General features: G+C 38.7%; 1 protein-coding gene across 2 annotated transcripts; it reads right to left on the bottom strand.

Annotated features, from left to right (window-relative positions):
* Positions 1–1,148: 1,148 nt before the first annotated feature.
* mnx2b (motor neuron and pancreas homeobox 2b) lies at positions 1,149–5,153 on the bottom strand. 2 transcript variants are annotated; one of them, XM_077518502.1, is made up of 4 exons: positions 4,495–5,153; positions 2,691–2,693; positions 2,294–2,451; positions 1,149–2,136 (listed from the first exon to the last, which is right to left on the bottom strand). In XM_077518502.1, the coding sequence occupies exons 1-4, from the start codon at positions 4,997–4,999 to the stop codon at positions 1,726–1,728; spliced, it is 1,077 nt and encodes a 358-aa protein (XP_077374628.1). In that variant the 5' UTR covers positions 5,000–5,153; the 3' UTR covers positions 1,149–1,725. The 2 variants fall into 2 exon arrangements, with proteins under 2 accessions (XP_077374628.1, XP_077374627.1); XM_077518501.1 differs by lacking the exon at positions 2,691–2,693.
* Between the last annotated feature and the right edge of the window lie 9,360 nt (positions 5,154–14,513).

The raw sequence follows: 14,513 nt of genomic DNA, 5'->3' as shown, positions 1-14,513 counted from the left end.
GGATCACCTAAATTACACTTCAACTCCCCAGAGTAACTCTGAACTGTAACACTCCGATTTTTGCTGTGTACAATTTTGAAAGGTAGGTTAAAGATAGAGTAATTATGTTCCAATTTAAGTATACATTTGTAGTAGTTGTAAACCGAGGACCACCTGCATATTTTGGCATTGTCTTCGTCGAGATCGGTACCTTTCTCTCCGATAACCTGTCAATTGAATTTTGTAGTCTTTTGTGGCTACATGAACCTAATTTTTTAACATATTAATGACAACCAGTTCAGGTTTACTGTACCCTGCCTACATGCCTGAAGAGAGCATGGGATAGGCTCCAGCACACCCGCAACCCTAGTGAGGACAAGCGGTTCAGATAATGGATGGATGATTATAATCCCTCAAGAATAGACAGCATCTTTAGAAGGTGTGACATAAGTGGAGACAGAAAGTCACTTCCATCATCATTATCATCACAACTAAAGCAAAAAAAAATAAAAGAAAAATTAAAAACACACACACACACACATCCTTGTTCATATATCTTTGTGAGGACATCCATTGACATAATGCATTTCCTAGAGCCTTACCCTAACCCCAACCATCAAAAATGATTGCCTAAACCTAACCCTTACCCCCAAAATGTCCTCACTTCACAAAAATGTCCTCATTCTGTTGGATAAAGACGTATTTTGGTCCTCACTATGTATTATGTACAAGAACACACACACACACACACACACACACACACACACCCACACACACACACACACGCACACACAATATAGACACTGAAGAAATGTTCCATTTTAAATATGATCAACTTTATTTCCTGAGTTTTCTCACAAATGCTGCATGGACCCCAAAGAATCCAACTGACCTGCTTAGACAATATAAACATGCATATAGCCACTGTATTTTATTTTATACAGCATCTGTGTTGTTTCTCTCTCTTCAATATTACGTCAACAAAAAGAATAACAAGCAATTTACAGAGTCCATTTTTAAAAGTAAATGACCATACATACTGTATTTATTAAAGTTTAATCACATTCCTCAACAATGGCTCAGTCAAGTGTATTTATTGAGAACATTATCAACACGTCAAACAACTGTTTTTTTTCATATTGTTAAACAACAAACAAGACTAAGATAAATACATTATGATCCATTTTTATAACAAATCAAATAAATTAATTTAAATTCATTTCCACACAAAAATGGGAAACGCTTAATTTTTAAAAAGTAAACAGGTGAAAGTGCAACATCACATTCAAAATAATAGCAATAATTTAAAAAAACAAACAAACAAAAAAACATCCCATATGGTGCCAAAGCCATTATGTTTTGGAAGTTGAAGCACCATAAGTCAGTCAAACAGTATCTCTTTGTGTATATTTATACACAACTTTTCTTACAATATGGTCCCAGCTGCGAGTTAAGGAAGTGGCTGCATGGAGAAGACGAGACGAATTGAAGGTGCAGCAATGATGATGGTAGTACTTTGATGAGTTTGCATGTGACCGTCCTTTCACATTTTCACCAACCAGAAAACAGCATTAAGTGCATGTGTTGTTAACCTTTACATACTTTAGGTCAAATTTGACCTATTTTGAAATTTGGCTGCAATGACAATACCCTAAATGTAATGTGTGTGCAAGGGAAATGAACCGTATTTAAGGGTTAACAACAAATGTTCAAGCGAGTGTCCCTGAAATGAAATGTTCAGTCTTTTCACAGTCCCGCCACCATTTTCCTGTCTCCTCCTCCTGCTTGCACTCCCTCCAGTTCATCTTCAGTGAAAGGGCTGTGCGGGTTGAAGCCCACGTCGGCGCTGCGCTGCAAGAAGTCCATGGATCGCGGCATCCCGACTCGGTTCCCCACAACCACCGAAAAACCGTGCCGGGGTTCTTCTTCTTCCTCCTCTTCCTCCTCTTCTTCTTCATCCTCTTCTTCGTCATCACCATCCTCCAAAAGCAGATCCACAGCGCTGTCCTCTGGACTCCCATGCTGAGACCTTTTCTCACCGGGTTTGTTGCCAGATGCTTTTCCAGCGGCTTCAGACTGGCCGCAAGCACTGGCCTGCTCTTTAGCCTTCCGACTTCGCTTCCACTTCATTCTCCGGTTTTGGAACCAGATCTTGACCTGAGCAAAAGGCCACAGATAACACAAGATTACTTTAAAATATTGTACAGTTGTGTTTAGACATACACACAATTCAATGACATTTCCCCCATGAGGGATTAGAATCAGTATAGCAAATTAAAACTAAACTAGATATTGCAAATATTTTCTCTCCCACCTGCGTTTCTGTCAACATAAGAGAGGTGGCCACTTCGAAGCGTTTGGGTCTGGACAGGTACTTGTTGAGCTTGAATTGGTTCTCGAGCTCCAGCAGCTGCTGGCTGGTGAAGGCCGTGCGAGGCCTTCGACACTTTCCCAGCAGACCAGACTGGGGGCCTTCAAAAGGAGCACACTTACTGTCACAAATAATTTCAGCCATATGTACAGTGATGTTGAGAACAAATTGTTAAAGCCAACATTTCCTCATTCATTATTATATCACATTATATTTTATGTTCTATGTGCTTCCATTAATCAAAACATGATAATCTGATTAATATTGCATTTGTGGAATATGAGTTGAGCCACAAAATCCACCCGTTTTTAGCCATCTCACGGGGCGGCCGTTTTGCCACTTGCTGTAAAAATGGCCGCCTACTGAGATGGACATAAAACTGTTGGATTTGTTGCCCAACTCAAACACTATAATAATCACATTGTTTTGTTTAGAAAATAAACGTTGGGGTTGACTTGCCCTTTAAGGATTTAATGCAAATGTATTAATGTATTAATTTAAAAGTACAATTAAGTACAATTTAGTAATTGATTATTTTGTGTACCACTAGAGGGAGCCTGTGTACCACAATTTGATAATCACTGCTCTAAATACTACTTATTTTTTATCATTAAGTTTTAAGTTGTCAGGGGTGTCACCTCCATGAAGAATGTGGCTAGCATAGCACCCTGACCCCCCCCCCCCCCCCCGACCCACCCACTACATACACCCGTTTTTTTTTTCACACCCTCACTTTTCAAACTGACTTCAAACTTGTTCTTTTTAAATAGCATAGCCTGCATAGTCAAATGTTATTGTGCACTATTTTCCGTGGGCTGCTAAAAAAATAAAAAAAATACTGCGGCACAGTTTGACCACCCCTATCCATTATCTTTTCATTCTTGCAATACAAATCCACTCAATTGATCTGCCATCTTAGAGAAGTTTTACACGAATGTGAAATCTTGGGCCAAATGCTGACACCAAGGACACAGGAAGCTCAGTATCATTTTTGTATAAGTAGACACATATGGCAGCACTGCGGTCGTCATTAGCTGTAAGGCTTGACTGCAGTTTATTGTTGACGCTGGGCAGCACAGCAGAAGCAGATGCTGGGGCCGTACAGGCCATAAAATCACAAGCGTGCCATTAACTTAATGAAAATTCAATGACGGCTTTGGGATTTTATTGATTAACTACAAAACGTTTTAGGTGTTTGTTTATTAGTTACTTTGTCACACTGAGACAGTTTTCATCGGTTTGCGCTTTATAGAGGCACAGAAGGGGCAAAAGGAAAATATGAGCAAGTCTAATAAAGAGGAATATAAGGATATATTACTAACACTGACAGAAAAGTTAAAAAAAAATAGTACAAACGTACTTAAGTACACAAAAATATGAAACAAGCTAGTTTTGGCTTATGATGGGCCTACTGAACTCTGAGTTGCTCCTGATGATGCATGCGTCTTCAGGAAAGGTGAATAAGGAGACAGTGCTAAAGTGCTTTGAAGGCAGACAGAAATAAAAAACGCAAGGTTTCCATAATGGGTTTTGTTTATTTGCAATCCATAAAACGACCTTTACTGAAATATAGCTGAGAAGCAAAGTTTTCCAATACTGCTAACTAATGTAACTAATGCCCTTTTGTGACTGGTTGAAGCTATTATAATGCAATAAAATAACATACAGTGGTCCGGGTTTGTCTATTAATCCATCCTACTTATTTAATGTTGACATTTTTTTGTCGAAAAGAAAAATGATACAAAAACCCAATTTGACCTAATGATAAACTTGAATAGTAAGTGGACATTTTAATAATAATGAAATATCTTCTTTCTCTCAGTAAAAGAATCATTTAATGAAATGTCCAAAGGAGGAATGTCAAAGTTATATGAATTCAGGGCAATACATTTTTAAATTCAGTTCTCTTGTTAATACAATTATATAGGCCTATACTTTTTCACTTTTAGTAGTATTACAGTGTCTAAACAATAATATTAAATATAGCCTACTTTTTTTTTTATTAAATGAACACTTAGGCTATAATATGCCTATTAGCCATTATCATTTTGGTCACTACATGGTGGTCCTAAATTCATATCAAAGATACTCAAAACAAACAAACAAACAAACAAACAAAAACTCAACAGTTGAAAAAGACTCACCGCTGTAATCTGGCAGTCTTGGCATCATAATCCCTGCCCGGATCCAGTGCTCCAGGGGCACCGAGCCCGCCATGGCCGCGGCCGCCTTCAGGTGCTCCGGGTAGGCGTGAGTCAGCTGCGTAAAGCCGGTGTAGGCGAAGGCAGGGTGCTGACCACCCAGAGCCGACAACGGGTAGATGGGCGCCGCCGGGTACATGCCCGGGATGGCAGCCTGCGGCATGGAAGCCAGTCCAGGGTGAGCGAGATTGAGCACACTCGCTTTTGGGATCATTCCGGACGCGTGGAGGTGCGAGGCGGCCCGAGGGGGCGGCGTGTCCCCGCGGCGGCAGGACACGGGGCTCCCCGCCGGACTGTCGCAGCTCAGGCCCGGGGACACGTCTCGGTCTCGGCTGGCGCGGTTGGGCTCGTCTGCGAGCAGGGCGTCGATGCGAAAGTTTTTCGATTTCTCCATGACGAGTTTGAAAGAAGTCAACAAGTTTAGAGAGTGCACACCTGCGGGGCGCATTCACCTGATGCAATTAACGCACGCATATGTCACGTTGCAGTAACTCCTGCTGGCAGATTACTGTTTGTTTGCCCACCGTGGTCTTGCAAAGTGAGTTTACTTAGCGTGCCGACTGGGAAGGTGTCCGTCTTCAACCTCAACTCCACACTTCCTCCCTCCCTCCACTCATTCATCCGTCAATCCGTCCATCCACCCCTGCAGGCCGAGGTGGGGGCCGGTCGGGATTGGCTCTGACGGGCCTCTAATCAGCTAATTACCCGCTCGTTTCTCAAGACCCCCCTCTGGAAAGTATTGCGAGTGAGGTAATGTCCAACCCTTGTCCCGACTGCAAACACCTTCAACTGCAGGGAAGGCTACATTAGAAGATTAGTCAATTGTTACGCTGCAGTACTGCATATGAATCGGGTGTCAGATCTCCACCCTTAAATTGCACACTTAATTGGCCACAAATGTCAATATAAAGCCAGTATAGGCTAATGCTTAATTTTTGAATGCATTTAACATTTTTCAGGATCATTTTAACTGTTTCTCCTTCCACATTTGTCTATTATTTCCATTTCATTTACCAATAAAACTTGAAAAGAGTCACAAAATTCACATGTGAGGAATTTTTCAATTCACATTTTCCAGTCACACACACACACAAAGATATTGAAGTGAATGAGACCAGACGTTCAACAAAGAAGTTCCTTATACATTCCATTCATTCCAAATTCAAACTGTTCATTTCATGCAGAATATATTGGGAATTTTATAATTTGTAATATAATTAGAGAGATGTGTATCTACTCCTGCTTCTGCATTTGTCAACAGGATCAAATCATTCAAATTTGCAACTCTTACTGTCTACATTTCAACAATTAATTCTACAGCATTTCAGTGAGTCTTCACGTCTTCAATATTCACACAAGATTTTCAGCAAAACTTGCATTCTCTAAACTGTATTTTTATATTTAATATTGGGATCAATTGTGACACAAACAATCTGAGCCTCAAAATATTGCAGATTGGAGGACGCAGCAAAGAAAGAACACCGTGTGCAGTATTTAAATCATTTATATTAACGACTCGCTTCATTCTCACGGCCATCCAAGATGCTATTAAACGTTTATGACCTAGAATTGCACACAAACCATATAAAAGCATAATAACTGGACGGAAGAGGCTAAGTTAATTAGACCTCTGCTTAATGCAAACTAATGCCATTTTAAAACAAAAAAAGGAGCAGGATCATCTGCTAAAAATGAATTTGGGAACTTGCAAGAACTGTTTGCCATAATTCTGTTTGACACTTAAAAAAAAAAATGGAAATAGTCATATTATGCAGCATAGCCTATGTAATTGAGCCCAAACAGGTCAGACTGCCCAGCACTAATACTGAACACGTTGAAAACGGTTCAGAGTTTGTTCTATCAGTTATGAATGGAGTTGACCTCCAGAAAAGTGAAGCTTGGAGCAGATCCGCCCCCTTCCTCCCGTCTCTTGCCCTTTGCTCCCTATCAGCAGATTACCTCCTTGCTGCTCAAACATTGGTAATTTGCTCCAAGGAATTTAGTGCACCTCACAATGCCTTCCTCCCCAAAGCCTCATTGGCTTGCTTTTATGATTAGAAAGTCGTTCGAATGGGCAGAGCAGGCTGACATCCCTCACCCGAGCCTGGTGACAGCAGCTCACGAAATTCAATTGAATCACAGGCTGTGAAGGCAGCCACCTCTGCTTCCAGTGTCAATTGTATTTCCCGACAATGGCTGATCAGGGTTGCACATGCTGTAAACATTTCTTGACAATGTTTTATGTGACCTCACTAGTCTAAACATGACATTCTGGTTAATACTATATTTGTGTGTATGAGTTAAGTAGCAAAATGCATCCGTTTTTATCCAACGCAAGGGGTGGCCATTGTGCCACTTGCTGTCGACTGAAGATGACATCACAGTTGCTCAGGCCTCAGGCAACAACCAATCACAGCTCACCAATTTTCTGAAGCTGATCTGTGATTGGTTGTTACCTGAAACTTGAGCAACTGTGATGTAATTTTCACTCGACAGCAAGTGGCAAAATGGCCGCCCTCTGACATTGATAAAAAACTGCTGAATTTTCACATTTCACTAATGCAATATTAACCAGAAAACCATACACCACTATATAGTTCTAAATAATAGGAAAGTGATTTAGTGATGCCTCTCTGAGGTCAGCTAGCCACAAAGCATCAGCATTCATCATCATCATCATCATCATCATCATCATCAAACATAGCCTTTTGCATCTTTTCACCGCGAGCTTCATTTTGACAGCCTAAATCCCTCATTACATCCTTTCATTCCACTTTCACACATGCCCTGTTGAACTCCGCGCACAACTCCGTCTACGCGCACACGCCCTTCACACCGTGAGAAACACGATCGGTTCAAAGAGACGCGCCGGCCCTACAAAGCGGCGGTTTATCGAAGAGTTATGTGTCAGTAAACCTTGCCGCCAACAGAAGTTTACTGAAACATTACAGAGCCTATCAGCAATTACAGGCTGATTTTTCAATCATTACCGCGGCAAAGAGATAGCGTGACCTGCGCTAACAGTGATCCTTCTTCGCTCTCCAACTGTCTGACTTCGAGTCGCAGGACTTGTCAGCACATTATTGATCACAATTGATCGTTCATTCATATGATCCATTAAATAGGAACACAAGTGCCACTACAGGGGATGAATAAAAACAAAGTAAACCACTGCTGTATTGCATGGTGCAGTTACAGTATGCGGCAAATGTCCCCTAGGTACACCCCTTTACTTATCCCCCTTCTCCATTGGAGAGGTTAGCACCATTATGGAAATTTGTGTTTTCATTTAGAAGGTAGAGTTTGCAATTTCCAGTTTCCCAAAAAATAATTTCTTAAATTCATCTTATTTGATAAAGTGTCATTATACAGTATAACTTGAGTGTAGTGCATGAGTGAAATGATCTCTTAGCATAGGAATTAGCAACATTTCCACTTGAAAGGCATGCATGTCCAGTTTTGTTGATTTTTAATTTATTGTACATTCCGAAAAACTAAAACCTCCAACCAATAACACTTAGTGTTAGAGTAACCTACTGTATGTGGTAGCTGTGGCTAATGACAGCCTGTTTAAAGTGCTAATGCTAACTTGATCCTAGCGCTGTCATTTTTTTTAAGCTAGATATGCATTCATAATTGCATACCATTATGAATGGCCATGGCCTCTGAGTTGCTATTCCTTGTGTGTTAAAGTAACAGTTGTTTGGAGGTTAACAATTGACAGATGCTAAATTCTGTTTCATATTACCGTATATGTTAGCATTAAGCTAGTACACTTTCGCTAAATGAAATTGCATGGTTTGGCTTAACATTTTTGTGTTTAACAATAAAATGTTCAATTAGCTTTCGTTCCATGTGTCTGTTTTATAAAATTAGTAAACTTAAACCTTGAAGGTGACTTGTGTGAGTGAGCAAATGAGTCTCCCTTTTGTTTACGATGGCCTCCCGTTTCTTACGTGTTAGAACAGGCACTAGAAATGTTTTAAAAAGTGAGTTTAATATAACAAATGACAAATTGATGAGCTCAATAACCATGTGGGAAGGGTAAAACTACTACAAAATGTTCTTGTATGGTCTCTCTATCGCTTATTTTCACCGATCATGGGGGGGATGCATCACCTGCGATAAATGGCGGTCCACTGTATATTATCCACTAAAGAATTTCACTCAGTCAAGCCACTTATAACAATGGAACATTCAACAGACCACTGAATGATTCAGCCTGCAGCTTTCCCCCAGAAGGTCTGCAGCACATCATCCAATCATCTGGACCTCGGGTGTGATAAATGGAGCTGGTGCACAATGGGCTTCCTGTGCAGCGACAAGCAGCTCGCCGTCCTCTGGGTAATTAGACTAATTCTAGGGAAGTTAAAGGCAGGCCATAAATCAGCTTGCTTTTTGCCAGACCTTGAGTTCAAAATTAATGTTGTCTCATTAAGGAGATAAAGGTAATATACTCTTTTTTTTCCCCATCTTGTTGTACCTTTTGCTATTATTTATTAACCAATATTGAGATTTGCCATATGACATCTAGCCCTGCTTCATGTTCACATCCCTCAAATCAATTAGAACTCAGCAGTTTCAAAAGTTGTGAGTGGCAAAAAGGTGGGGAAATCTCATGTGGAATTTCTCCCCATTATGGGAAAGTATTCATAAAAATAACAATTCACACTATTTAAAATGATGTACAGGGGTACCTTGCCTTACAAGTACTATAGCACTATGTGGCTGTTTAAAAAAATACACAGTGTACTTCTGTTTTATATTTACCTTGACAGTAAACTTCATGGAGTCTGATTTTTGAAGAATTGTTCACTATTTGCTGATTTCAGTTGAGTTTGTAATTAAAAGTAAGTAAGTAAAAAATAAAAAAAAAGACCTTGTGCAGCCAAATGACCTACTGTCAGTTCTCCCAGTTACTAGGTTCCAGAATTTAAACAACATTGCTCTCATTATTTGGATGTGAGCTTGTGCATCTGATGTTGTAGTCCATAAGTGTTTGTTAATGTTATAATACAAACAAACTACAAAAGTAGCAGAACAAAGTCATTACCACAGGTTACGAGCTTATCTCAGTTAGGGAATTCCAACAATGTGGATTTTTTTTAACCACTGTGCTGTTTATTTTTTCCACCTTGAATACAAAAGCTTCCTTTCAACACAATCCAATACAGTGTGTTTTATGACAATTTAATGGGCCCTTCCATTTAACTGCCCCGCTTTACTATGGCGCTCACAAGGGCCCCATTGTGCATTGACATGGGAGATAGCTTATCGGTTACAAGCAAGCATCATTACTTTCACCCTGCTATCTCTCCCATTGTCTTTACAGGACATTATCTGGCCACTTACAAGAATATTCAGCACCATCAAGCGCTTTGAAAATCTCCGCCAGGTGGAATGTGGCGCTTCCTGATTGTTTTTGCGGAGCAATTTATTTTCAACTTGTGTGGTTCATTTCAAGTATCGTCAGTATTGAGATAAAATGTAACTGTAGTAAAAGCAGGATTCCCACAGATCCTAAAAAAGCCTTAACTCATTCACTCCCAGCCATTTTTACCCCCAAAGCAACCCGTTCGTTGCTGGCTGTTTTACTGGATTTTGACTGATTTCGCAAGGCCCACAGAATATTGTGTTCTATTGCTATACAAACATGGAACCTACCAAACGAAAGATTAGAGTCTCTTCTTTCATCAGGAAAAAAAAAAAAAAAGTATGTTTGTTTCTGTTTTCGTTTTGCAGCAATTAGTATTAGAATATGGCTAAGTTTCTGCGATTGGCTGGAAACCAGTCCAGGGTGTACCCCGCCTACTGCCCAAAGCCAGCTGAGATAGGGTCCAGCACCCCCCGTGACCCTTGTGAGGAATAAGCGGTCAAGAAAATGAATGGATGGATATGGCTAAGTTTCATCATTATTCACAAACCTGTTGAAAACAGTGGGGACAGAGCTTTTTGCAACATAGCACTGGTTGATCTCTTATACTCTGCTGCCACCTGCTGGCCGTTTTTGTAATAACTACCATTGCTTTAAACGACCTCTTCAGGTCAGAAGCTACAACAAAGCCTTTTGTATGCATTAGCATAAAAAACGTAAAAAATAAAATTATATATATATATGTGTATATATATATATATATATATATATATATATATATATATATATATATATATATATATATATATATATATATATATATATATATATATATATATATATATATATTGGGGACCATGTCAATAGAATGTCTTTATACGTTTTTGGGAGGAAATTGGTTAAGAAGCATTGAATCCATGAATCTACAGTAAAAAGAAAGCCAATTTAGCATTTTAAAGGTATTACATCAATCTGTCAAGTCTTAAAAACGTTAATTTATGATAAATAGGATTGTACAAGTATGAATGTAAATAGTCGTAAAACTAAAAGGTTAATATTCGTTTAAAAACAACAACAACTGACTCTTGTGAGGTCATGCAATATCATATCAACAGTATCACAATAGCGGAACCACAAAACAGTAAGTTCTAAGTGGTAGAGAAAATGGATGGACGTATCAAATTATTAATCACTGCTCAAATGGTAGTTCTCAGTTTCAGAAAGTTGTTGACCCCTGATTTAGAGGAAGGTGGGGAAAAAAAGTAAGCTAGTAACATGACTGAGCAGAACAGGACATTAGAAAGCTTGTTCCTGATCATAAGTAGACCTTATAAGGTCTACTTATAAGGTATGTGTACATACGATACATGCACCAAAGTCAGACGAATGTATCACTACACTATTCTGACTTAATGAAAATATATATTAATGTTAAAGTTGTTTTAAATAATATACTGTAGCAATGTTCTTGACCCGCTAGCATAGCAGCTAACACAGCTAGCATGCACGCGAGCAAAAATTCAACATTAGCATGGACTCATTTTCAATATTTGAAACCTATGCTGCAATTTGACTTACTAAATTTAAATTAATGCTAAAATTTTACTGTGTTTAACTGTAAAGTCATTTTTTTTTCTCAAAATGTTTGTGCCTAGATTGTCCTCCAATTCTGGAATGACCCATGTAGCGCTAAAACTGCAGAATCTCTCTGACCACAGTGAATTTATCAATTAAATTTTTAAGTGTTAGTTGTGACCAACAAGTACAGTATGTAAACTTTCAGTAGTATAACTGTGAATTAGAAAAGAGTATGGCATCTAATTGTAAAATATCAAATAATAGGAGTTATGCTTTGAGAGAATACTTTGATGCCAAGTGCGTGAAGGGCCATGCAGACGAGGAAACAAATTCAATTACGTCAAAGGCAAATCTTTTAGGCAAATTAATCTGTTTTTATGTTCAGTAAAGCCATCTCGTAATTTCTATTTGGAAGGAGTCAATATTCCCAAACTGTGTAGGAATGGATTTGTCACTTGACATTGTCAATAGATTGATGGAGCCCTGTTTAGATTTGTAAATTGAGGAGATTGTGGCAGATGTAAATCACAGCCCGGTGGTGTGTTTTAATGCTTCTCAATTGATCAAAATGTCGCCAGGGGTGTGACAAAGTGCGCTGGACGCTCTGCGACAGGATTTGGGTGCCCTTGAAATCACATCGGAAAAGTGACAAAAGACGCATTTTAGCAAATTTTAGCGACAGGAAAAACAAACGTCGTACAAATATGTGAAAAGTGTTTAGCCCAACTTCGGTGCATCCTATGAGTGCACGTCTTAGAGGAAATTGTCTTCGACATTGACAATAAAAAAAAAAAAAAAAAGAAAAAAAAAAGTCTTATCGTTTTCCTGTAGTGGTTTTATTAAAACCATCTGTCCCTTGTTTGTCCACAACTTGTTTATTATATTTGCTCTATTTACAGTTGCAAGGGGAAGCGAGGTCAGTGATGCCATTTCTCTATGTCAGTGTGCTAATTGGTTGGAAGAAATTGCTCCTCCTCCTCTTCGTAAACATCAACCACTTCACCTCTTGGCAGCCTGTGATGTAGAAGGGTCATTTTCATATAATTTCATTAATAACTGCAAGGTCACTTGTATTTTTTGTGATTAGTTATTTATTGTAATTTAGCCCCCCTGATTTTATGTGTAAATGTGTGCCATGCTGAAAAAACTTTGCTTAATATCTACAAAAAGTTATTGACAATTAAAAATTTTAGGCCATAATGTTCAAGGCAGTCAATAATGCTTGCTCCTTTGTAAGGCTTGTGCTGTTCAGCGAGTCTGCTGCTCCGTATGCCGCTGGGTCTGAGATTAGTAAACACACCTGAGGAGTCATAGCTACGATCCCAAAGTCAATTTTGCTTATAATTTGTGAGCATGTCTCTTAAGAGGTGGCAGGTACATACAATAAACACCCCTTCTTTGCGGCTTCCAGGTTCGTGCCATTGTCCTGCAATTCCGTTGATGTGTCTTTGTACAGTAGACAATTCAATTTTGTTCTGCTTGCAGTTTATTTGGGGTGAAATTCAACTTTCGGCCACTAGCAGGCACATTATTGTTTTACATTTTTTGGATTTGAAAGAGTAAGAGTTGAAAACAGGAAGTATTTCTAACTCAGGCTAGTTTTTGCTAAGAATTAATTCAAATTTAAATGCAATCCTGCTTTTTACGCCGACAGAAAGCTACATCTGTATCTTCATTTCATAGTGTAATCTGATTGGTGTATATTGTGAAATAAGTTAAGTTTGTTATTTGGGGGAAAAAGGATTTGTTTACTGTAAACATCGAATTGGTACGCTAACAATATTTTTGTGTTATTTGTTTCTTTTGCTCTCTCAAAATATTACATTATTTTTAAAAAGTGTATTATTGTATATTGTAAGTATGTTACAAGACCTTCTACTCTGATACAGTCTGTCAACATGCATAGGGTGCTATTAAATAGGGTATTCACGGATTTCACTTATTGTGGGGGTGGTCAGGAACATAAGCCACATAACGAACTGCTTACTGCTTACAAACTGAAAGCTAAACTCAGTTAAAGTAAATCTTCATTTTATTTTAAATCCGTTGTGGTGGGCTTTACATCCAATAAGATGAGAATTGTGCCAATGTCAATAACAAAAAAATAAAAATAAAAATACAACAAAATTATTATAACGAAAAAGTTTTATAACATGCATATTCGTAGGCGTGGAATTATTTTTTGGCTCATTTACTCAGTCGATGCATCAATGTGCCACTGGTTGAATTTAAGGCCAGAGTTGCTTTGGAAATGTGACTAATGATACTTCATATTCTATGTGTAAACATTATGTTTGCTTCTACAATTAAATTATCAAAATGAAGTGAATGTTAATGCCAATATTGAAAAACCTCATTCAATTTACACTTTGTAAATGTCCTTCGGCGTCCTCCCTTTGTGTTTCCCCCTCCCCGGGCTCGTTCCTGTGTCACAGGCCTGACAAAGCAGCATTATGGAAATAACGTGTGGCATTAGATGCAGTGTGTTTTGTCATCAGGCCAACTTCGCTGGGTTATTAATGGACATGGCCTTCGCTTTGATTAAGTCGCAAGATTTATGTAAAAATACGCAGCGACATTTTCTTCATTGAGATAAACTTGCATGCGGCGACCTTATGAATGTCACTAAACACTAACACATTTTGATCAAATTGGCTGTGTAATGGATATTCTTAATGTGCTTACATCAACTCGCGTAGACATGCTAGATGTGAATGCTGCTTATAAAGTGGACACCCGCTCTGTCGCAGTTTTAATAGTTTCTGACACTGCATTATCACGGATTTTTAAGCAATTGTTGTTGTATTTTTAACTATGTTTAAAAAAAACATTGCTTCTGTGGTCTGTAGATTTTTTACTTTTTGATGCAATGAAAATCAAGAACATAAGAGAAACATTTCTTTGGTTTTAACTTTAGAACCACCATAAAACAATTCTAACAAAAAGGAAGTGTCAAATCAAGCACAGGTGCCATTGTTGACACTAGATTATAGAGAGACAAGGGTTACGA

Source organism: Festucalex cinctus, chromosome 4, assembly GCF_051991245.1.
Source record: "Festucalex cinctus isolate MCC-2025b chromosome 4, RoL_Fcin_1.0, whole genome shotgun sequence".
NCBI classification, from domain to species: Eukaryota; Metazoa; Chordata; class Actinopteri; order Syngnathiformes; family Syngnathidae; genus Festucalex; species Festucalex cinctus.
Note: the sequence above shows the minus strand (reverse complement) of the source record. Positions and strands in the feature narration are given on the sequence as shown.